General features: G+C 44.0%; 1 protein-coding gene across 1 annotated transcript in view; it reads right to left on the minus strand.

The window, feature by feature from the left end:
- Positions 1 to 25,753, minus strand: part of HACD3 (3-hydroxyacyl-CoA dehydratase 3) — a 45,591-nt gene that overhangs the window by 10,867 nt on the left and 8,971 nt on the right. Inside the window, exons 2-7 of the mRNA XM_089666470.1 lie at positions 24,186 to 24,228; positions 19,942 to 20,015; positions 19,666 to 19,830; positions 15,704 to 15,755; positions 9,884 to 9,994; positions 6,359 to 6,486 (exon numbers count right to left, since the gene is read on the minus strand). Of these exons, the coding sequence (XP_089522596.1) occupies positions 6,359 to 6,486; positions 9,884 to 9,994; positions 15,704 to 15,755; positions 19,666 to 19,830; positions 19,942 to 20,015; positions 24,186 to 24,228 (573 nt within the window). The remainder of the gene's footprint in view (positions 1 to 6,358; positions 6,487 to 9,883; positions 9,995 to 15,703; positions 15,756 to 19,665; positions 19,831 to 19,941; positions 20,016 to 24,185; positions 24,229 to 25,753) is intronic.

Raw genomic sequence — 25,753 nt, forward strand, 5'->3', positions numbered from 1 at the left:
AGGACTGTTTTTGAAGCGGATTGTGATATAGTGATAGTCGCTCTCTTGCAGGTCCTGTGTGGAGAGGCTGCCTCGCTGCACACTGACCATGAGAGGGTTGCTTGGTCAGCGCTGCCACCATTCACAGAACACCTTGTATTTTTGCAATGGATACAAGGTGTTTCCTGACTGGTCGAGGTAGAAAGGAGGGGTGGTGATGTCACCTTGACAGAGGACCTGTCATGATCACTGTAGTAGCACCAATTCCCCCTGCAGTACATCAGGTATGAAATATGCATACTTGCTTTGTGCCAAGCTTAACCAATGGAACTATACAATTCAGATCACTTTTATTACAAAGGTACACCCATGACAAAGGATCCACAGAGCACTATGGCTTTTCTAAGGAAAGAGCACAATACAAGCCGTTCTCTTTCAGTCTCTCTTGCTTTGATTGAAACTCTCTGCAGCCTCAGCTAAGCGGGGGAGATGGATCCTTCTTCTGAAGCATTCAGTTGTGGAAATTTCAGCTTCAATAGACCCCCCCACCTACAAAAAACATTCTACATTCCCCTTCAGTAAACGCACTTCTGTCTCCTTGCTAACAAGCAGGGATAAAAAAAAACCTCATGATCGTTTTCTCTCTGCACTCTAAATATGGGACAAACACATGGTTTTGAATTGATATACACACATACCTCAGTTCACGAACACCGCGGTTAATGTAATTTTCGGTTTACGAATGAAAATCCATTGAAAATAATGGCTCGGTTTACTAATTTTTTTCGCAATACGAACGGATTAATTGGTTTTCAGTGCATTTACGAATTTTTTTTTTATCTTGTCCCTGTACAGTATTTATGCCTTTAAAGTGCACTTTATAAAGAGTTTTGAACAGATAAGACTTTTTTTTTTTACTTTTTTCCGACCTCCGGAACGAATTAATTGGTTTTCAATGCATTAACACATTTTTTTTGCAATACGAACGGATTAATTGGTTTTCAATGCATTTAAGAATTTTTTTTTATCATGTCCCTGTACAGTATTTATGCCTTTAAAGTGCACTTTATAAAGAGTTTTGAACAGATAAGACTTTTTTTTTTACTTTTTTCCGACCTATGGAACAGATTAATTGGTTTTCAATGCATTTATGAATTTTTTCGCAATACAAACAAATTAATTGGTTTTCAACGCATTTACAATTTTTTTTTTATCATGTCCCTGTACAGTATTTATGCCTTTAAAGTGCACTTTATAAAGAGTTTTGAACAGATAAGACTTTTTTTTTTACTTTTTTCCGACCTATGGAACAGATTAATTGGTTTTCAATGCATTTATGAATTTTTTCGCAATACAAACAAATTAATTGGTTTTCAACGCATTTACAATTTTTTTTTTATCATGTCCCTGTACAGTATTTATGCCTTTAAAGTGCACTTTATAAAGAGTTTTGAACAGATAAGACTTTTTTTTTTTTTACTTTTTTCCGACCTATGGAACGGATTAATTGGTTTTCAATGCATTTATGATTTTTTTCGCAATACAAACAAATGAATTGGTTTTCAATGCATTTACGAATTTTTTCACAAAACGAACGAATTTAATTGGTTTTCAATGCATTAACAAATTTTTTTTTTATCATGTCCCTGTACAGTATTTATGCCTTTAAAGTGCACTTTATAAAGAGTTTTGAACAGATAAAAGACTTTTTTTTTTTTACTTTTTTCGGACCTACTGAACGGATTAATTAATTTTCAATACATTAACGAATTTTTTTCGCAATACGAACGAATTTAATTGGTTTTTAATGCATTAACAATTTTTTTTTTTTTATCATGTCCCTGTACTGTATTTATGCCTTTAAAGTGCACTTTATAAAGCGTTTTTAAGAGATAAAAGACTTTCTTTTTTTCTGACCTCCGGAACGGATTAATTGGTTTGCAATGCATTCCTATGGGAAACAGCGTTTCGGTGTATGAATTTTTCGCAATACGAAAAGTTCCGCAGAACGAATTAAATTCGTAAACTGAGGTACGCCTGTATAGGCATCTCCTCATCTCCATAACATAGTACATCGGTGTAATAGAAGGTACCTACAAGCCCTCATGCACATTGGTCATTTCAAGAACACCTGTAGCATTAGCTGTATAAAATCACATTAAAATCTAGAGTTTTTCCACATTTTTTAGCGTGTTTAGCCGCGTATTTCCGTGTCTTTGGTTTTTTTAGTTTTTTTTTTTTTTTCTTTTTACACAAAAAAAAATTTTTTTTTTAACAAACATTTTAAATGCCCCAAAATGCAGCGTTTTAACACGTATTTCCACATTCGAACGGTTTCACAGCTAAAACACTCCTCCAGAAACCCACTAGTCCTGAGTTTCTTTCCAACCAAAAAACGCTGATTAACTATTCTCCTACCGGGCACTTATACCCCCTTCCTTACCAGGCCAATTTTCAGCTTTCAGCGCTGCCGCACTTTGAATGACAATTGCGCGGTCATGCAATATTGTACTCATATGAAATTTTTATCATTTTTTCTCACAAATAGAGCTTTCTTTTGGTGGTATTTACTCCCCACTGGGTGTTTTATTTTTTGCTTAAAAAAAAAAAAAAGTTTCTTTGTTTCTATTATAAAATTTTGCAAACAGGTAATTTTTTCCTTCACTGATGTGCGTTGATGAGGCTGCACTGATAGGCAGCACTGATGGGCACTGAAAGGCGACATTGATGGACAGCACTGATAGGCAGCTTTCATGGGCAGCCCTAATGAGGTGGCACTGATAGGTGGCACTGATGATGGGTACGGATAGGCGGCACTGAAGAGCTGGCATTGATAGGCAGCACTGACTAGCTGCACTGCTGGGCACTGAAAGGCAGCATTGATGGGCAGCACTAATGAGGTGGCACTGATTATGGGTACTGATAGTTAGCACTGATAGGTGGCACTGATGAGCTGGCATTGATAGGCAGCACTGACTGGCGGCACTGACTGGGCACAGGTGGGTAGCACTGCTGGGCAGAACTGGTGGGTGGCACTGCTGGGCACCAATCAGGGCAATGATCATCAGTGCCCTGATGATCGGTGCCGATCCCCGCTCTGACAACTGCCGGTTCTCGGCAGTCCTTTCCTCACACTCTGACAGCGTGAGGAAAGTGCAGCCAAGAACCGGCAATTGCATTTCCCGGTGATCAGAGTGTCATTGGACACGGCTGATCACGTGATAAAAGGCCGCTGTGATTGGCCTTTTACCACATCACGTGATCAGCTGTGTCCATAGGGCACAGTGATCATGGAGATCGCCGGGGGCGCGCAGGAGAGCACGTTCTGGGAGGATGTCATAGGACGGCCTCCCAGAACTGGCCGGCCGCAGTGCAGCCATCATTTGACTACCTGCGGTCGGCAACTGTTTAAAGCCCACGTGTGTATGGACACATAGGATAACATGCTGGGGGGGTTTACTGGCTGTAGAAAAAAAAACGCCAAAAGCAGCCGTTGTAAAAATGTCCCGTGTGCGTGAGGACTGAGTGTCTGCACATGCATTGAGCCAAAACTAAGCAAACAGAAGCCACAAGCCTGGTTATGAAACCCCCGGGGAGTACATCACACAGCTCTATACTGCTATGGCACGTGTGAGTGTTGTGGTCTGCCAACCACTGGACTGATGACAATCAGGAAATGACTGCAATACTTCCTGATGGTTATCATACACATTGCGGAATATCTGCAGACGTGGACTTTCCAGCCACATACATGTATGTGAGATGAACCATGCATCATTCAAAGCCTACTGTACATGGTCCTGTGTACGGGGCTCTAAATCCAAATACCTGACATTACCATCAAGAAGGACAAGTCACGGGGACCAATCTACAAGTTTCAAGAAGTACAAATCACATGCAGCTAAACTGGAGTAAAAAAAAAACCTATTTAGTTCTGTTTATGACGGGGTTGGGGAGCTGGTTTGCCATAATTAATACTGTCTTTACTTTGCTGGTAGATCTCATTATCAGTTGTAACCTAGACTGAGTATTAATAATAATACGGTCTGTGCTAAAATTTTTTTAGAGATTTAGCCAGCCTCGCAATCTGTCAATACCTAGACAGTGTCTGCATCCGATTGGCTCCTTTGTCAGTCGATGGATATCTGTTGGGAGGGGGGCCAACGCTCACAGAGCGAACTGGTCAAAATTAGCTTCATGTATGGCCAGCTTAAAGGGTTACTAAACCCCAGTCCCTGCATTCGCTATATCCGCTCTCCCCGGACCCTGAGTTCGCTATATCCGCTCTCCCCGGACCCCGCATTCACTATATCCGCTCTCCCCGGACCCCGCATTCACTATATCCGCTCTCCCCGGACCCCGCATTCACTATATCCGCTCTCCCCGGACCCCGCATTCACTATATCCGCTCTCCCTGGACCCCGCATTCACTATATCCGCTCTCCCCGGACCCCGCATTCACTATATCCGCTCTCCCCGGACCCCGCATTCACTATATCTGCTCTCCCCGGACCCCGTATTTTCAATATCTGCTCTCCCCGGACCCCGCATTCGCTATATCCGCTCTCCCCGGACCCCGCATTCGCTATATCCGCTCTCCCCGGACCCCGCATTCACTATATCCGCTCTCCCCGGACCCCGCATTTACTATATCCGCTCTCCCCGGACCCCGCATTCACTATATCTGCTCTCCCCGGACCCCGCATTCACTATATCCGCTCTCCCCGGACCCCCGCATTCACTATATCTGCTCTCCCCGGACCCCGTATTTTCAATATCTGCTCTCCCCGGACCCTGCATTCGCTATATCCGCTCTCCCCGGACCCCGCATTCGCTATATCCGCTCTCCCCGGACCCGCATTCGCTATATCTGCTCTCCCCGGACCCCGCATTCACTATATCTGCTCTCCCCGGACCCCGCATTCACTATATCTGCTCTCCCGGTACCCCGCATTCACCGTATCCGCTCTCCCCGGACCCCGCATTCACCGTATCCGCTCTCCCCGGACCCCGCATTCACCGTATCCGCTCTCCCCGGACCCCGCATTCACCGTATCCGCTCTCCCCGGACCCCGCATTCACCGTATCCGCTCTCCCCGGACCCCGCATTCACCGTATCCGCTCTCCCCGGACCCCGCATTCACCGTATCCGCTCTCCCCGGACCCCGCATTCACCGTATCCGCTCTCCCCGGACCCCGCATTCACCGTATCCGCTCTCCCCGGACCCCGCATTCACTATATCCGCTCTCCCCGGACCCCGCATTCACTATATCCGCTCTCCCCGGACCCTACATTCACTATATCCGCTCTCCCCGGACCCTACATTCACTATATCTGCTCTCCCCGGACCCCGCATGCACTATATCCACTCTCCCCAGACCTCGCATTCACCATATCCGCTCTCCCCGGACCCTGCATTCACTATATCCGCTCTCCCCAGACATCCTCTATTCATGTGTATATAAGTACCAAAAAAATGATTAATATATGTTGCGCTCCCAATCGGAGTGAAAATATAAAAAATATGTATAAATCAACTCAATAAATCCCTAAAACATAATCTAAATAATAATCCCAAAAAAAAATCTTAATGATCAAATCCAAAAACTTTTGGAAAATGTTCTCCTACGTCTTTGCTAAAGAAAAAAAATACCAATATGTGTAAATTCATGGTTTACATGAAAGTTATAGCGCCTACAAAAGGCGTTATATATACTGGAATTGTTTTTTTTTTTTTACTAATAATGACAACGTTCAACAACTTATAGCGGGACTGCTGCGGGCATTCTGACACTGGGGGGGGCACTGACTTGGTGTCACTGACATCCCCAGTGACACCAATACAGTGATCGGTGCTAATAAAAAGAACAGACACTGTACTAATGGCACTGGGCAGGAAGGGGTTAACATGTGGGGCGATCAAAGGGTTAACTGTGTGTTTTACACCGTAGGCACACTGCTTTGTATGGCTCTTCTATGCAGAACCATACAAAGCAGTGTGCAGGAGCTGACAGGGGAGAGATCTGTGTTGTTTATACACAGGTCTCTCCCCCATCGGTAATACTCGGTGATCACCAGGTGCCGGCGGGGAATTACCGGCCGGGACCCAGTGATTGACAGACAAAGCTGCGAATGGCGGCGCAGGTAGAGCGCGCGCACCCCCTACTCGGAACTGCAAAATCACGTTATGTATGTGTGATTCTGCAGACCCGTGTCACCCTGTAGCAGTATTTATGGCGCGAAAGCGGTTAGGTCACAAAACATTGTACAGAATAGACAGAATATGGAGACATTCATGCGCTTTTTTTTTAGTTTTTTAGGTAGTGTATTGCGAGACAATCCGCTGGCTGCTCATATCGCTGCTTAGTTTATTAATACCTGGATCACTGCTGGCACGACTCCCGTTTTCACCAATCCTATTAAAGGATTTACAATCTCCAAAACAGCTAAGGTCTGGCAGAAATACATCATATCAGACATGGTGTGAAAGGTGTCATAGAAGGAATCTGCAAACAGAGAAACGAAGCACCGTTAATGGCTGGGAGCACAGCACTGGGGCTCAGTGATAAACGGCAGACATGGCAGCTGATAATGGAACTTCTAAGCAATGTCTGCAAACACCTGTGTTTAAAATTGAGGTACTTACCAGAACCCAGAGTCTGGCGCTGTCTTCCCCACAGCTGGGTTGACTTTTTTTTCTATGCAACGCTGACATCTTGGATTTGGGAGCCGCCCGTGACTCCCAGAAGAATCATAGCTGGCCGCTCGCTGTGTGTGTGAGATCCCGCGGCGCTGTGGGACTGATCCTGCAGCCTCCTGGAGCATACGTGTCCCAGGAAGCTGCAGGCGAGGGGCGTGGGCACGGGATGGGCCAGGAAGGAATTTTTTTACCTGCAGGAGCAAATTGGATCGTGCTTTGCTGGTTTCTTTGCCTTACTCTGGATCAACTGTGGGTGTAGGATTATAACTTTTTTTTTAATGATTAAACTGGATGGACTTTTGTCTTTTTTCAGCCAGACTATGTAAAAATGTAAATGTAAGAAAAAACAAAAAAGCCCCCCAAAAAATGGCTTTATAGGTGTATGCTCCCACACCCCCTACCCATCAAAAATATACCTCATAAAACAACATTAACGTGACACTAAACCCTATCCTTGTTCTCCAAAAATAATCCATATACATCCACTACTTAAAGAGAAACTCCACATGGATTTCAAAAAACTTTTTGTTATTTTGAAAGAAAGAAAAGTTATAATCCTACACCCACAGTTGATCCAGAGGAAGGCAAAAAACCCAGCAAAGCACGATCCAATTTGCTCCTGCAGGGGAAAAAATTCCTTCCTGATCCCCCGAGAGGCAATCGGATATTCCCTGGATCAACTTTCCCTATAAATGTTATATCCAGTTATATTCTGTGTATCCAAGAAAGAATCCAGGACTTTCCTACAGCAATCCACTGAGCTGGCCACAACCAACTCTTGAGGGAGTCTATTCCACATTCTCACAGCTCTCACTGTGAAGAAACCTTTCCGTGTTTGGAGATTAAATTTCCTCCAGATGTAAAGAGCGCCCCCTTGTCCTCTGTGATGACCTCAGGGGGAATAACTACGCTGAGTTCACTATATGAACCACTGATGTATTTATACATGGAGATCATATCCCCCCTTATGTATTATACATAGAGATCATATCCCCCCCTTATGTATTATACATGGAGATCATATCCCCCCCTTATGTATTATACATGGAGATCATATCCCCCCCTTATGTATTATACATGGAGATCATATCCCCCCTTATGTATTATACATGGAGATCATATCCCCCCTTATGTATTATACATGGAGATCATATCCCCCCTTATGTATTATACATAGAGATCATATCCCCCCTTATGTATTATACATGGAGATCGTATCCCCCCTTATGTATTATACATGGAGATCATATCCCCCCTTATGTATTATACATGGTGATCATATCCCCCCTTATGTATTATACATGGAGATCATATCCCCCCTTATGTATTATACATGGAGATCATATCCCCCCTTATGTATTATACATGGAGATCATATCCCCCCTTATGTATTATACATGGAGATCATATCCCCCCCTATGTATTATACATGGAGATCATATCCCCCCCTATGTATTATACATGGAGATCATATCCCCCCTTATGTATTATACATGGAGATCATATCCCCCCTTATGTATTATACATGGAGATCATATCCCCCCTTATGTATTATACATGGAGATCATATCCCCCCTTATGTATTATACATGGAGATCATATCCCCCCCTTATGTATTATACATGGAGATCATATCCCCCCCTTATGTATTATACATGGAGATCATATCCCCCCTTATGTATTATACATGGAGATCATATCCCCCCTTATGTATTATACATGGAGATCATATCCCCCCTTATGTATTATACATGGAGATGATATCCCCCTTATGTATTATACATGGTGATCATATCCCCCCCCCCCCTTATGTATTATACATGGTGATCATATCCCCCCTTATGTATCATACATGGAGATCATATCCCCCCCCCCTTATGTATTATACATGGAGATCATATCCCCCCTTATGTATCATACATGGAGATCATATCCCCCCCTTATGTATTATACATGGAGATCATATCCCCCCTTATGTATCATACATGGAGATCATATCCCCCCTTATGTATTATACATGGAGATCATATCCCCCCTTATGTATTATACATGGTGATCATATCCCCCCTTATGTATTATACATGGTGATCATATCCCCCACTTATGTATTACACATGGAGATCATATCCCCCCTTATGTATTATACATGGAGATCATATCCCCCCCCTTATGTATTACACATGGAGATCATATCCCCCTTATGTATTATACATGGAGATCATATCCCCCCTCATGTATTATACATGGAGATCATATCCCCCCTCATGTATTATACATGGTGATCATATCCCCCCCCCTTATGTATTATACATGGAGATCATATCCCCCCTTATGTATTATACATGGTGATCATATCCCCCCCTTATGTATTATACATGGTGATCATATCCCCCCCTTATGTATTATACATGGTGATCATATCCCCCCTTATGTATTATACATGGAGATCATATCCCCCCTTATATATTATACATGGAGATCATATCCCCCCTTATGTATTATACATGGAGATCATATCCCCCCTTATGTATTATACATGGAGATCATATCCCCCTTATGTATTATACATGGAGATCATATCCCCCCTCATGTATTATACATGGAGATCATATCCCCCCTCATGTATTATACATGGTGATCATATCCCCCCCCCTTATGTATTATACATGGAGATCATATCCCCCCTTATGTATTATACATGGTGATCATATCCCCCCCTTATGTATTATACATGGTGATCATATCCCCCCTTATGTATTATACATGGAGATCATATCCCCCCTTATATATTATACATGGAGATCATATCCCCCCTTATGTATTATACATGGAGATCATATCCCCCCTTATGTATTATACATGGGGATCATATCCCCCCTTATGTATTATACATGGAGATCATATCCCCCCTTATGTATTATACATGGAGATCATATCCCCCCTTATGTATTATACATGGAGATCATATCCCCCCTTATGTATTATACATGGAGATAAAAGAACCAACTCTTGAGGGAGTCTATTCCACATTTTCACAGCTCTACATTTTTTTAGAGTATTGTGTAGCATTCTTGATCTTTTTACCTCTATCTTTTATTCACTTTGCTCATTTGATCCTTGTAATGATATACATTTTTAAAGAATAATTAAAAAGAAAACAAAAAGACAGAATTAAGAAAATAAACACTGGGCATTCAGCTCACCTTTTCCTAAAATAAAAAGTCGAACTGTCATATTGACGAAGATCCAGGAGAAGCCCAGGAACTGCACAAGATTATACATGAACAAGTAACCGCGCTTCAAGTACAGGAAAGCTGACAAGAAAAAAAAAATACCAAGAGAGCGTTATAAAATACAGACATAGTGAAACATATAAATAGGTATAATTGATCCATCTGCACCACATACCTATTCCATAACGCAAAAGTCAAAAAAGAAAAAGTATGTGGAATTTGAAAAGGTTCAAAAATTCACTTAAAGCGATTTTAAAAGTTCATTTTTTTTTCTCCTGTAAAATAACAAACATGTCTATACTTACCTGCTCTGTGTAATGGTTTTGCACAGAGCAGCCTGGATCCTCCTCTGCTCGGGTCCCCCACAGGTTCTCTCGACTCCTCCTTTCAGTAGGGTGCCCCCAAAGCAAGCAGCTTGCTATGGGGGCACCCGCTGCTCCGTGCGTCCATTCACACACGGAGCTGCGGCTTGGCCCCACCCCCTCACTCTCATTGGCTGACTGGCTGTGAGCGGCTCCCGCTTGCTGTCTCAGCCATTGAGGAGGCAGAGACCTGGGACAGCCGAGGTTGTCATTCACATTGCTGGATCTCGATGGGGCTCAAGCAACTATTGAGGGGGCGGGGGGGGGGGGGTGGGATGCTGCACACAGAAAGTTTTTTACCTTCATGCATAGAATGCATGAAAGTAAAAAAACCTTCAACCTTTACAACCACTTTAAGGGCATTGATACCTTTATGTTTTTAGTATTAGAGACATATGTCTGTAATAAAACTTGATGTCTGTCTGTCTGTCTCTGTCCCTCTCTGTGTGTCTCTGTGTCTCTCTCCGTGTCTGCCGCTGTCTCTCTCTCTCCGTGTCTGTCTCTCTCTCTCTCCGTGTCTGTCAGTCTGTCTCTCTCTCTCTCTGCCCCTCTCTTTCTCTCTGCCCCTCTCTCCCTCTCTCTCTCTCCGCCCCCCTCTCTGTCTGCCCCCCTCTCTCTCCGCCCCCCTCTCTCTCCGCCCCCCTCTCTCTCCGTCCCTCTCTCTCTCTCTCCGTCCCTCTCTCTCTCTCTCCGTCTCTCTCTCTCTCTCCGTCTCTCAGGAGAATTTTTGCACTTTTAAAATCCCACATACTTTTTTTTTGACATTTGAAAATAAAGACATAGATTTTTATTGTCACTTGAACACCAGACGGGTGGGATGGGGCAGTGTCGTCACACTCTCCACCTCATCCGATCAGAGCAAAGCATTCTCTGAATGGCACCCCTGTCAAGTGTGTTCACATTGCAGCAAGGCAGCCTCTTGGCACGAGACCCGGAAGCTAAGAGAGATCACTGGAGTAGCGGTGTCTGTACAGTGATTTCCAGCTTCCAGGGCATCAGTCAGGTATGGTATATACATAGTTACATTGGTTCAGCTTGAAACAATGTAACTATGTAAAAAATATCCATACCTGGAGTTCTTCTTTAAGTAAAAAAAAAAAAATAACAACCTGCCAGTTGTATTGTTCCTTTAATCAGAGACAAATGTTAGAGAGAGAGAGAAGGAACAGGAAGCCAGGCGTCAGAGAAATGAGAACTCTTATTTCCTGAAGGACCAGCAAGAAATAGATCTTCTCTTACCCAACACCAAGATTCACATCAGTTGGTGTGAAAGAAATGCTGAACTCTGTATAAATCTGTGCTCCGCTTCGTATGCTTTGCTTATGTATTGCACACAGAACTCATATTCTGCACTAATAATGTTTTGCTCATGATCACCCCATTCTATTCCGTGTTCACATTCTTTAGATCCTGATAAGTAACTATTCTGCCTATGTAATGTTACCCTAAAAGTAATAATAATGTGATATCTATGCAAGAATGGTTATACAAAAACTTCAAAAAACGCACCAAATAAACAGAACAGGTATTTGAAAGATGTGGAGTGTATCTACAGTGGGTATAGAAAGGAATCACCCCCCCCCCCCCCCCTTTAAAAGAATCAGTTTGTTGCTTTGCAGTCTGAAATGAAGACAGAAAGTTTTTGTTTTATCCAGCTGTATTTTCTCAGTGCAACTTGTAACATCCAAGTAAAAGGCAGAATACCAACATGTCAAAAAATGTTTAATTAAAAATTCAAAAACAGAATCACAGAGTTGGAAAAAGGCCCCCCCCCTTGTGTCAGTATTTTGTTGAACCCCCTTTTCCTTTAATTCCAGCCTTTAGTCTGTTGGGATTTGTCTTTACTAGCTTTGCACATCTAGACTTTGCAATATTTGCCCGCTCTTCTTTGCACAACTGCTCAGGTTCAGTTACATTTGATGGCGAGTGTTCGTGGACTGCAGTCTTCAAGTCATTCCACAGATTTTCAATGGGGTTTAGGTCTGGGCTCTGACTAGACCAGGGGTGGGCAAACTTTTTGACTTGAGGGCCGCAATGGGTTCATATATTGGACCCGGGGGCCGGACCAAGAGTAGATGAATGATGTGTATGTGTCATCCATAGTAAGTATAGTAATATTCCCCCATAGTAAGCATAGTAATTCATCCCCCATATAGTAATTCATCCCCCATAGTAATTCATCCCCCATATAGTAATTCATCCCCCATATAGTAATTCATCCCCCATATAGTAATTCATCCCCCATATAGTAATTCATCCCCCATAGTAATTCATCGCCCATAGTAATTCATCCCCCATAGTAATTCAACCCCCATAGTAATTCATTCCCCATATAGTAATTCATCACCCATAGTAATTCATCCCCCCTATAGTAATTCATCCCCCCTATAGTAATTCATCCCCCCTATAGTAATTCATCCCCCATATAGTAATTCATCCCTCATATAGTAATTCATCCCCCATAGTAATTCATCCCCCATATAGTAATTCATCCCCCATAGTAATTCATCCCCCATATAGTAATTCATCCCCCATATAGTAATTCATCCCCCATATAGTAATTCATCCCCCATATAGTAATTCATCCCCCATATAGTAATTCATCCCCCCTATAGTAATTCATCCCCCATATAGTAATTCATCCCCCCTATAGTAATTCATCCCCCATATAGTAATTCATCCCCCCTATAGTAATTCATTCCCCATATTAAGTCCCCCCTGTGTCAATTCACTTACCTTTGCTCCGCGCGTTCCTCTCGCCGTGTTCCCGCGCCCTTCCGGTGTAGCATGAAAATCTGTCTCCTATGAGGATCTGTCCCCCTCGACGTATCTGCGCATGTGCCAGTTTCAGGCATTAGCAGCCGATCGGCGATTTCCGGCACATGCGCAGATACGTCGAGGGGGACAGATCCTCACAGGAGACAGATTTTCATGCTACACCGGTCTTCAGGGCGGACTGTGAGAGGAGCCTAGCGGGAGCCTAGCTCCGCGGGCTGGATTAAAAGGTCCGCCGGGCCCTAGTTTGCCCATTGCTGGACTAGGCCATGCAAGGACATTCACCTCCTTCTCCTCCAACCACTGGGGGGTCATTGTTGCTGTGTGCTTTGGCTCATTGTCATGTTGGAAGGTAAACCTTCTTCCCATTGATCACATTCTGGCAGAGGGCAGCAGATTTTCCTCCAGAATGTGACGAGATTTTGCCCCATTAATATTTCCTTCTATCCTGACAAGTGAACCATTCCCTGCTGCAGAGAAACCCCCCATAACAGGATATTACCACCCCCCCTCAATAACAAGATATTCCCCCCTCCATGCTGTACTGTAGGAATGGTGGGATTTGGACGGTGAGCTGGGTTGGATTTCCGCCAGACATATCATTTAGTGTTGAGGCCAAATCATTCCATTTCAGTCTCATCTGACCAGAGCTCCTTTCTCCATGTGGCCTCAGAATTTTCAAGGAACGTTTTGGCAAAGCTCAGTGGTGGCTGCATGTGGCCTTTCTTGAGGAGCAATTTATTTCTTGCACCCCTCCCATACAAGCCACATTTGTGGAGGATTTGTGATATTGGTGTCAAATGCACACAATGAGCGCTCTTTGTCATCAATTCCCGACACGGCTTCGTAGTTGCTGTAGGCCTCTTGGTAGCCTCTCTGACCCGTTTCCTCCTGGCTCTTTCATCCAGTTTGGAGTGATGTCCTGATCCAGGGAGGATCTATGTTCTACCAAATACCTTCCACTTCATAATAAAAAACTTCACTCTGCTTCTAGGCATTGATAAAGCCTTTGGAATGTTTTTGTATCCATCTCCTGACTTGTGCCTGTCCACAACTTTATCCCGGAGATCTTTTGATACTGCCAACCATAGTCAATTGTTTACTTCAGTTGCACTACCAGGGACTGAAAAGCTCCAGGAAAGCTCATGCGGAGCTAAATCAAAATGACCCCAGCTGATCACAGTTGAAAGTCAAATGGCTTTGTGTGCCATTGAGAAGGTAATTATCTACACCTGATTTAAGTCATTTTTAGGAAGGAGTGATCCTTTTTCCAAATCAGTGATTCTGTTTCTGAATTAAAAAAATTCTTACATGTTGGTGTTAGCCCTCATGCACAACTGACATTTTGATAACGCTGGTAAAGCTGTGTAAAGTCACGTTAAAAAACATGTTTTTTTTTTTTTTTTTTTTAAGAGTCTGCCCGCCTGCACTCTCTGACCCATGTCTCGCCTCCCCACCTGCACTCTCTGACCCATGTCTCACCCCCCGCCTGCACTCTCTGACCCATGTCTCGACTCCCCGCCTGCACTCTCTGACCCATGTCTCGACTCCCCGCCTGCACTCTCTGACCCATGTCTCGACTCCCCGCCTGCACTCTCTGACCCATGTCTCGACTCCCCGCCTGCACTCTCTGACCCATGTCTCGACTCCCCGCCTGCACTCTCTGACCCATGTCTCGACTCCCCGCCTGCACTCTCTGACCCATGTCTCGTCTCCCCGCCTGCACTCTCTGACCCACGTCTCGACTCCCCGCCTGCACTCTCTGACCCACGTCTCCACTCCCCGCCTGCACTCTCTGACCCACGTCTCCACTCCCCGCCTGCACTCTCTGACCCACGTCTCGACTCCCCGCCTGCACTCTCTGACCCACGTCTCCACTCCCCGCCTGCACTCTCTGACCCACGTCTCCACTCCCCGCCTGCACTCTCTGACCCACGTCTCCACTCCCCGCCTGCACTCTCTGACCCACGTCTCCACTCCCCGCCTGCACTCTCTGACCCACGTCTCCACTCCCCGCCTGCACTCTCTGACCCACGTCTCCACTCCCCGCCTGCACTCTCTGACCCACGTCTCGACTCCCCGCCTGCACTCTCTGACCCATGTCTCGACTCCCCGCCTGCACTTTCTGACCCATGTCTCGACTCCCCGCCTGCACTTTCTGACCCATGTCTCGTCTCCTCGCCTGTACTCTCTGACCCATGTTTAGTCTCCTCACCTGTACTCTCTGACCCATGTCTCGTCTACCCATTTGCAGTCTCTGACCATCGCTTGTATCATGCCCATAGTCTGACTATATCCTGTAGTGTGTCTGCTGTCTCTGACATTGAATAACCACTGACTGTGTGGTCCTTTGGTGATGTCAAGGACCGCACTTGCGGCTCCCCATATGAAGAAAGTTGACCACCATTGCCTTAGGCCATTAGATAGGTGTGATGGTCAGATTTTCAGACTTTTGCCCATACAGTGTACCTCTGACGCTGGCATTTCTATTGCCGCACCATCCCCTCCCCATCTTGAGGCAGTCCATAGACATAAGCACTGTCGTCTGATCTGAATGAAATCTGATCACCAGATTGGGTGATGAACATCTCCAGCCAATGGAACTTTAAAAGAACACATATTTAATTTTGTTACTCCCTTCACTGGGACTTACGATCTTCGCGGATTCTGGACTCTGTTCTTATCTTTGTTATCCTTTCTTCTTCCTAGAACAACATGAAAAAAAAATGTCAACACTGGATCAGATTTCCTGACCAATCAAAATTCATGCCATGAGTGGGCCTGTCAGCATTTTCCAGCCCATCATCCTTTGATCTGAAAATTGAAGAAGAGGGGTAGAAAATTGTTGGGTGAACAGTGGCTGCATCCAATCAGGTGCAGCCGTCGTCCGAGTGTTCTGTCAGCAGCTATTGCTTGCTGTTGGAATACAATAACCAGCAGAACAGATTCATCTATACACATTGTTTAGCATGGATGGGGGAATTTGAGTGGTTTCCATTGTTCAGCCCTGGGAAATGTTACAGTGTATGGCCGAGCTTTAGGGCTCATGTACACTGCAGCTGATAAACTCACGTTTAGAATCTGTTCAGCGTTTTTTCAGCAGCCCCTGAACTCTCCCTAATGTTTTCCTATGTGTCCATGTCTTCGTTTACAGGCAGTTGAGTTTACAGTCATTTTTTTTTAAAGAAAACGTTTGTAAACTAGGCAAATCGCATTTAAAAGCATTTGAAATTTTTTTTTTTAACTCTTCCAGTTCCCGATGCTGTCCAGAGCCTTTTTCATCATGAAGGTACTCAGATGGACAAAACACTGAACACAGGATGTTCCTACCAAGCTTGGCACACATTGTAATGACCAATTCACACCTCAGACCTCTCCCACCCTTGGAAACAAAAGATATGTTAATGACCATTTCACACCTCAGACCTCTCCCACCCTTGGAAACAAAAGATATGTTAATGACCATTCACACCTCAGACCTCTCCACCCTTGGAACCAAAAGATATGTTAATGAGCAGTCACACCTCAAATTCCTCATGAAGACCCCCTGCCAGGTGACCTTAATGACTCCCTCCACCAGACACCTTTCCCACGCTTGGAAACAAAAGAAATGTTAATGAGCAACTCACACCTAAGCTAATCTCAACACATACTACTGTCTCTGCTTCTACTCTCTGTATTCCTCTGAAACAGTCTGAAATAGTTAATAATTTACCACTTTTCAGTGCATTCTGGGCATTTGGGAGGTTCTCCTGTGCTTATCTTTAAAAAACGCTTCTAAATGCAAACACGCATAAACAGACATTTTTTAACCTATGTTTTCTAGCAGTCAGTTTCCACCGTTCAGAAGTGTCCCGTGTACATGGGGCCTTAGATGGACTAGCAGATTTAGATTGACATTACTAACAATTTAAAGTAGAATTCCAGAGAACACTTTTGAAGCTGTTACATCACCAGTTTTGTTTTCTTCTTTTGGGATAAAGGTTTTACATAAAAAACTAAATTAAAGCTGATCTATGAAAGCACCCCTGTCAGTGGTAAATGGTTTGTCTCCTCCCTCTAACTGCCACTTTTGCTGGACAGCTTGGTCTGTTATAGGAAGCTGAAAAAAACCAGACCTGGCCAGATTACCAAGTGAAAATAAAGGAGAGGCCTACAAAAAGAAAACCAATGCAGCCATCACATCCATGAACTGGTAAGTTGCAATATAATGTTTGCTTTTGGGTTTAGATATGTTTTAAAGCAGTTCTGAAGTCAGAAAGTTTTTTTTTTACCGTAAATTTTACCGTCATGCAGTTTCCCCCCCAGCCACCCCTTATACTTATCTGAGCCCGATCTCGATCTAGTGCTGTGCCCAAGAGCAGAGGCTCTCTCTTTCCTCATTGGCTCAGAGACAGCGGCAGGAGCCGCTGGCTCCTGCTGTTGTCAATCACAGCCAGGAAGGAGCAGGGGGCGGGGCCAAGCCGTGCACTGTGTGTCAATGGACACACAGGAGGTGGCTTGAGGGCGGTGTCCTTGCTATGGGGGCACTGGGCAGGGGAAAGGGACTAGAAGTGCCAGTGGGGGACCTGAGAAGACGATGATTGGGGCACTAGGTAGGAAAAGGAGTAGAAGCTGCTATGTGCAAAACCATTTCACAGAGCAGGTATGACATGATTATTTTTTAAAAATAAAATGTGATCCTTTACAATCACTTTAATCTGTATTTATATAACTCTTTGCATATAAAGCCATCAGATTTACAGCACCTCTTCACAAACTACAGCTTCATGTCCCATTAGATTGTAAGCTCCCAAGATCAGGGCCCTCCTATCCCTCTTGTATTGAACTGTATTGTTGCTGTATTGTCTCCCTTTATATTGTAAAGCGCTGAGCAAACTGTTGGCGCCATAAATCCTGTATAATAATAATAATAATAATAAATTACCATGTCTTCCAGGCAACTATCATCTTCAGGAGAGGTCAGCAATGGTAACCTACATGTATCTCTCATGATAGTTTAGCCTTTAATGCTCCTGTATTTGTGGGTAATGATGTAATGGGCTAAGAGACAGGTTAGCATCTCCACCATTGTACGCACTTGGCCCGCAGTTCAATGGACTCATTCAGAAGATGAGCCTGCCAGGAACCACAGTAATTATTAATCAGTCAGTTACACAATATGAGAACAAGGATCAGAAATCAGTGACACACAGGGCTAGGTGTTCAGAGATGAAGGTCTTCAATGCAGGCGTTTTGCACTCCAGACATTTGAATCCTGAATGCATAGTTCCCTTAACATGAGCACCACTCAGCGTTCAGCCCCATCCGGCCACAGTGGATTATTGCAATCGGTTTCGACAGGCTGCAGGTAGTAGGGCTGGATGCTGCACCTGTGTCTCCTGGGAGCACGAAAACTTTGGGACTGGAGGCACAAGGGCAAGACAACCCATACAAAGAGCCTCAGTGGGTAGACTGTGTAGTGGGTGAGGTTAGAGCAGGGGTCTCCAAACTTTCTAAGCAAAGGGTCAGTTTACTGGGTCCGTGGGAGGAACCGTGCCCCACCGTTGGGGGTCCGTGGGAGGAACCGTGCCCCACCGTTGGGGGTCCGTGGGAGGAACCGTGCCCCACCGTTGGGGGTCCGTGGGAGGAACCGTGCCCCACCGTTGGGGGTCCGTGGGAGGAACCGTGCCCCATCGTTGGTATCAGTGGGAGGAATAGTGCCCCATCATTGGTATCAGTGGGAGGAATAGTGCCCCATCATTGGTGTCAGTGGGAGGAATAGTGCCCCATCATTGGTATCAGTGGGAGGCATAGTGCCCCATCATTGGTATCAGTGGGGGGAATAGTGCTCCATCATTGGTGTCAGTGGGAGGAATAGTGCCCCATCGTTGGTATCAGTGGGAGGAATAGTGCCCCATCGTTGGTATCAGTGGGAGGAATAGTGCCCCATCGTTGGTATCAGTGGGAGGAATAGTGCCCCATCGTTGGTATCAGTGGGAGGAATAGTGCCTCATCGTTGGTATCAGTGGGAGGAATAGTGCCTCATCATTGGTATCAGTGGGAGGAATAGTGCCCTATTGTTGTTGTCCGTTGGAGAAATAGAGCCCCATCATTGGTGTCAGTGGGAGCAATAGAGCCCCATCATTGGTGTCAGTGGGAGAAATAGAGCCCCATCATTGGTGTCAGTGGGAGAAATAGAGCCCCATCATTGGTGTCAGTGGGAGAAATACAGCCCCATCATTGGTGTCAGTGGGAGAAATACAGCCCCATCATTGTTGTCAGTGGGAGAAATACAGCCCCATCATTGGTGTCAGTGGGAGAAATACAGCCCCATCATTGGTGTCAGTGGGAGAAATACAGCCCCATCATTGGTGTCAGTGGGAGAAATACAGCCCCATCATTGAGGGGAGGTGTCAGAGCAGACGGTGGTGACTGAAAGTCACTGCTTTCTGCTCAAAGCAGCAGTGAGAACTCAGCGATCGGGGTCATGTAATTGCTGAGTTCTCACACTCAGAGTCAGCGGGGGACATCACCTAGGTAAGCATAATTTGGGGGGGGGGGGAACCAAACTTCCTTTTAAACCAATAAAGTGTGTTTAATGGTAGAATAGGACAGACTAACAATCCGCATTACCTTCTCTCGTAACTCCATCTCCGCATCGGACTCTTCAAGCCAGCGGTCGAAGTCTGGAGCCAGAAAAAGCGGCTTACGCTCTTGTTTTATCAAGCGTGGCCACCAATGATTTTCACTCTTTTTCACGGTGAGGTTAACGTGTCGCTGTGTGGACCGCTGCACCACCTGTCCAGTCATCCATGCAGAAAGAAAATGATAAATTATTCATACGCCCAGCCATAAAGGACACTTGTGTCACACTATCCACGGTCTTTCAGGCAGAACACAATGACATACCTTGGCTTTTACAGGCTCTAGAAATTCCAAGGAGAACTCATATGTGTTAACTCCCTTAGCGCCATGTCCCAGAGCTAGAGGGATGGAAAAAAAACAAAAAGAACATATTTAAATCCTGACAAGTTACACTGGATGTGTATTAACCTCCCTGGCAGTATGAATATTTCAGATTTTTGGTGCTGAAAGCGGTACATTTTTTTGCATGGAAATATGTTGTATTTTTTATTGTAAGCTGTATTTCTTAGTCAACTCACTGAAATCTGTCCGAACAAGAGTCTAGTAAACATCTCGGGTATGATAAAACTTGAAACACAAAATCATAAATTATAATTTAATAAACAATCATAAAAAATAATAATAATAAATTTAATTCTATAAAATAATCAAAGTAAAAACACTGAAATGTGAAATATAGCGCCAAGTTCGCACATCGCTGAGCTCAGTCGCAGAATCGTTTTCAGTGTCTGATGACGAATTTCCCCCACGAATCATTATCACTCAATTCTGCAAGTGGTTCTGATTTACTATCGCTGTTCTCTAGCCGGTCTAAAATCGCGTCTGACCTAAAGGGACGCTTTTTGGACGCCATGGACGTTTCTCAGTTTCCAGGCAGAAAGAACAGTAAAAATGCAGGCAGGGCGCCGGACAAAGCACTCGGGACAAAATGTATGTGAAATGGTTTGATACAGGAATGTTTTGCTATGTAATAATCGTTTTTAAAAAAATGACTTTTTCTAAAACTTTCAAATTTGCAGCCGGTTCACAGGGACTGGAACACAGAAGCCGGATGCCGGCATCGGCCGGAGGAGATGGCCGGGGACGCTGCAGGGAGGACATCGCGGGAGCGAAGGACAAGATAAGCGCTGCAGGGAATCCCTGAGCAACGCCGCATGGTAAGCCCGAGTGTAGCTCGGGGTTACTGCTTTTGGTACTGACATTTTACCCCGAGCTACACTCAGGAATACCTCCAGGGGGGTTAAAAAGAGTTTTCTTTCAAGATGTGAGTGATGCAGATTATTAGGGCTCATGTACAAGGGGCATTTGGAAAACTCTTCTTAACGATGGAAACTGAATGCTGGAAAATGTAGGTTATAAAACGTCAGTTTAGCTGCGTTTGTATACCGAGTTTAGAAGCGTTTTTTAACGATAACCTCAGGAAACCCTCCCTAATGCCCAGAATGCAGTGAAAAATTGTAAAATATTAACTATTTCAGACATTTTGAGAGAAATAGAGAGAGCAGGAGCAGAGAGAGCAGTATGTGTTGAGAAAAAAATATATATATGAAAAAAAAAAAATTATATATATATATATATAAAATTTTTGTTTGTTTTTTTTGTGTGTTTTTGCAAATTAAGAGTGGTTTGTGATTTGCACGGATTGGAGTGTATATTTATATGTTTAAAGTTAATGCACTACAGATTATTTCCTTTTTTGAGATTTTCGCTGAATAATTAGGATTATAATCCTTCCTACTGGATTGAAGTTTGAAATTTGGACTTTGGACTTTATTGGACACATTTGAGATTGCAATTGAATTGGACACTTTGTTGTTTAATTTCTGTTTATTTATTTTTGGGAATTCACTGGGTAAATTACAAAAAAGTATATTTATTATATTGTACTTTCTAGGGAGAAAGTGTGACTTTTTGGTGGGAGTTGAGTTAAGGAGGTTATTTATTTATTTGTGTTGAGATGACCTGTCTCTTCTGGTTGTATTCACTATGGATCCCATCATGAGCATAATGCGGCGCGTTCTACCATTGTTTCCTTCACGGGAAAACCTGGAACTGACTGCGCTGGTGTACCGGGTCCATTTGAATACGTGGAAAACGCTTTGTATGCATTTCTGATGATGAAAAAAGGCTCTGGACAGCATCTGGATATGGAACAGTTAAAAAACGCTTCTAAACACAAACGCTTATAAACGCGGTTAACCGCGTTTGGCATTTGAAACGCCAGTAAAATCTACTCCTGATTGGTGTTTGGTGCGTTCAAAAAAACGACTGTAAACTCAACTGCCTGTAAACATTGTTGTGTACACGGACACATAGGAACACATTAGGGAGAGTTCAGGTTCTGCTGGAAAAAACGCAGAAAAGCTCCTGAACGTCAGTTTATCACCTGCAGTGTACATGAGCCCTAAAAGTGGTTGTAAATCTCAGACATAAAACATGAACAAAGAATACCCCCCTATAGTGTGTACTTGTCTCATATAGAAGCACTAAGTGTCATTTCTGTCTGCTGCCTCCTTCCTCTGCTATCAGGAGTCACTTTTGACAAGCAAGAGAAAAACAGTGACAGGGGAGGGAGCTCCAGCACACAGCCTGTGATTGACAGCCTCAGCTCTATTCCTGTGAGCTGTGTAAAGGGGATGTGTCTCTTCCCTCCAATCAGCTCTCAGAGCTCTTCTCACTAAGTGTAACCTCAGCTCCCTGCCTCCTGATTTCTGAACTCTCAGACAAGCTGTATAAATTCAGCACTTTGAGCAGATGTAGTGAAGAGAAGACTGCAGATAAACAGGTATAACAGATGTAGGAGGATGTGTTTCATCTCTGTGTATCACCTGAGGCCAGTCACTTCACAGGGTATATAGAAGGGTTTACAACTACTTTAAGGTGGTGACATTTCTACTAAAACTAAGTGCCTTATGAATCTGAAATCAGGCTTTCAGGATTAGTGGAATTACTTATGAAGGGATCATCAAGCACCACCCAAAAAGCTATTCTTTACTTAACTGTGTGATAAAAGGATTAGACTCCGTTTCCACTAGTGAAAGTCCAAAGTTGCGCAATTTCGAGTGCAACTTTGATGCCACTTCGTAGTTTCTGGCATTCAAGTCGCAAGAAAGTCGTAACAAAGTAGTGCAGGGACCTTTTCAAAGTATCTGTAACTTTAAGTCGCATAGAATGCGGTTGCAGTTTCTAAAGCGAGCAAATTCCTCTCTTGTATTAAAAGAGGTATAGACTCCAGAGAGAGAGAGAGATATCATTCACCCCCCCAGTACAATTCATTAGTAAGACCTCATCTGGAATATGCAGTTCAGTTTTGGGCACCAATTCACAAAAAGAACATTGGGGAACTGGAGAAAGTACAGAGAAGGGCAACCAAACTGATAAGAGGCATGGAGGAGATTGGCTATGAGGAAAGATTAGAGGAACTGAATGTATTCTCTACTGAGAAGAGGAGATTAAGGGGGGATATGATCACCATGTATAATACATAAGGGGGGGGTATGATCTCCATGTATAATACATAAGGGGGGGGGGGTATGATCTCCATGTATAATACATAAGGGGGGGGGTATGATCTCCATGTATAATACATAAGGGGGGAGTATGATCTCCATGTATAATACATAAGGGGGGATATGATCTCCATGTATAATACATAAGGGGGATATGATCTCCATGTATAATACATAAGGGGGGATATTATCTCCATGTATAATACATAAGGGGGGATATGATCTCCATGTATAATACATAAGGGGGGATATGATCACCATGTATAATACATAAGGGGGGATATTATCTCCATGTATAATACATAAGGGTGGATATGATCTCCATGTATAATACATAAGGGGGGATATGATCTCCATGTATAATACATAAGGGGGGATATGATCTCCATGTATAATACATAAGGGGGATATGATCTCCATGTATAATACATAAGGGGGGGATATGATCTCCATGTATAATACATAAGGGGGGATATGATCTCCATGTATAATACATAAGGGGGGATATGATCTCCATGTATAATACATAAGGGGGATATGATCTCCATGTATAATACATAAGGGGGGGTATGATCTCCATGTATAATACATAAGGGGGGGTATGATCACCATGTATAATACATAAGGGGGGGATATGATCTCCATGTATAATACATAAGGGGGGGTATGATCTCCATGTATAATACATAAGGGGGGATATGATCACCATGTATAATACATAAGGGGGGATATGATCTCCATGTATAATACATAAGGGGGGATATGATCTTTTTCCAGCCAGAATAACTATGTAAGAAAGGAACGGTGCCATTGAAATGAATGGGCTATGACTTGTCATGTGACTTAATGTGTCCAAAGTCACATGGCAAGTCGCACTAGTGGGAATGGTGCCTTATTCACTTTTCTCAACATAAGTAGAAAAAAAAAAAAAAAAAGAAAGGAGTAGCTGGTGGCTGAGAAAACAATGCAAGGAGCTTGCAGGAACATACTGGAACTCACCTTTGAAATGAAGAACATTGTCTGTGATGTCGATATTTGGATTCTGCAATTAAGAAAAGAATATGAATATTCATATTAGCCTACTAAGCACGGCCCTATATTTCACTGGATACAGCATAGATTATAGTGAAAGGCTGGCCATACACCAGTCAGTTTCTTTCGTTCAACCAGTGGGCTGAATGAAATAATATGATTCGATTCTCCCACCCACACATTTGAGGTGGATGGGGGAATCACCCCCGCTGAACTATTGTATGCTGACAGCAGCAAGATTTCTCTGCCATCAGGAAACATTCATCAGCACTGCTGGCTATAGCCAATGACGCTGATCAAGTGAACATTTTTCAACAGGCTAGTTGTACACAAGTCGATCGAAAGATTGACTTGTGTAGAACCAGCTTCTCCATACCTGGATCGAAATTAGGCAGGTTCCTGCTGAACAGTCCAAATTTCAATCCAAGTATGCTACATGTCTTTGGCAAAAAAAATCCCAATAAGTAACTGGAATTTACACAGCTATGACGCTATACTGGCAATGGTGGTGATCAGTGACTTATAGTGGAATGTGATAGTGTGGTGGGCAATCTGGCACCAACTGACTGGCATCAAACGTGACACTAACACAGTGATCAGTGATAAGACTATACACTGTCCTTGTACTAATGACACTGGCAGGGAAGGGGTTAACATATAGGGGCAATCAAAAGGTTAACTGTGTACCCAACAATGTGTAATATGGGCTACTTTTACGAACAGATGTGACTGTTTTTTTCTTCCTGCTTTGCAGGGAGAAAAAAAAGCCACATCGCTGCTCAGTGTACAGAGCTCTGTGTGGTTAGTAAACACAGGGCTCTGTACTGTGATTTGCTAAGCTGACCGGGAACAGCCATAAATCATTGGCCGGAACCTGTTGATCAACTAGTGCTGTACCGAATCACAGCCCAGATCAGGCGGGAGGCATGCAAGAGAATCCTATACCTGGAAATGCTGGATTATGTACATGTAGGTGATCCAGCGCAGCAAGGCTGCCACTCCGCAGTATAAATACAGTGGGCGTTCCTAAAGTAGTTAAGTAGCAATGTTAGGTCAGCATGTTTAGGATTGGTATTAGGACAATCATTTCTTTAGATTGGAAGCTCTTATGGACAGGGCCATCCTCACCCTTTGTTTCACAATTTGTTAAACCATATTAAAGTGGAACTCCACTCTCTCAGTCAACTGAATGAACTATGTTTAAAGTGCTACTAAACCCTGGACCCCGCATTCACTATATCCGCTCTCCCCGGACCCCGCATTCACTATATCCACTCTCCCCGGACCCCGCATTCACTATATCCGCTCTCCCCGGACCCCGCATTCACTATATCCGCTCTCCCCGGACCCCGCATTCACTAAATCCGCTCTCCCCGGACCCTGCATTCACTAAATCCGCTCTCCCCGGACCCCGCATTCGCTATATCCGCTCTCCCCGGACCCGGCAATCACTATATCCGCTCTCCCCGGACCTGGCAATCACTATATCCGCTCTCCCCGGACCCCGCATTTACTATATCCGCTCTCCCAGGACC

This window comes from Staurois parvus, unplaced genomic scaffold (assembly GCF_062004578.1).
Source record: "Staurois parvus isolate SC_StPar_1 unplaced genomic scaffold, SC_StPar_1.0 ptg002726l, whole genome shotgun sequence".
NCBI lineage: Eukaryota > Metazoa > Chordata > Amphibia > Anura > Ranidae > Staurois > Staurois parvus.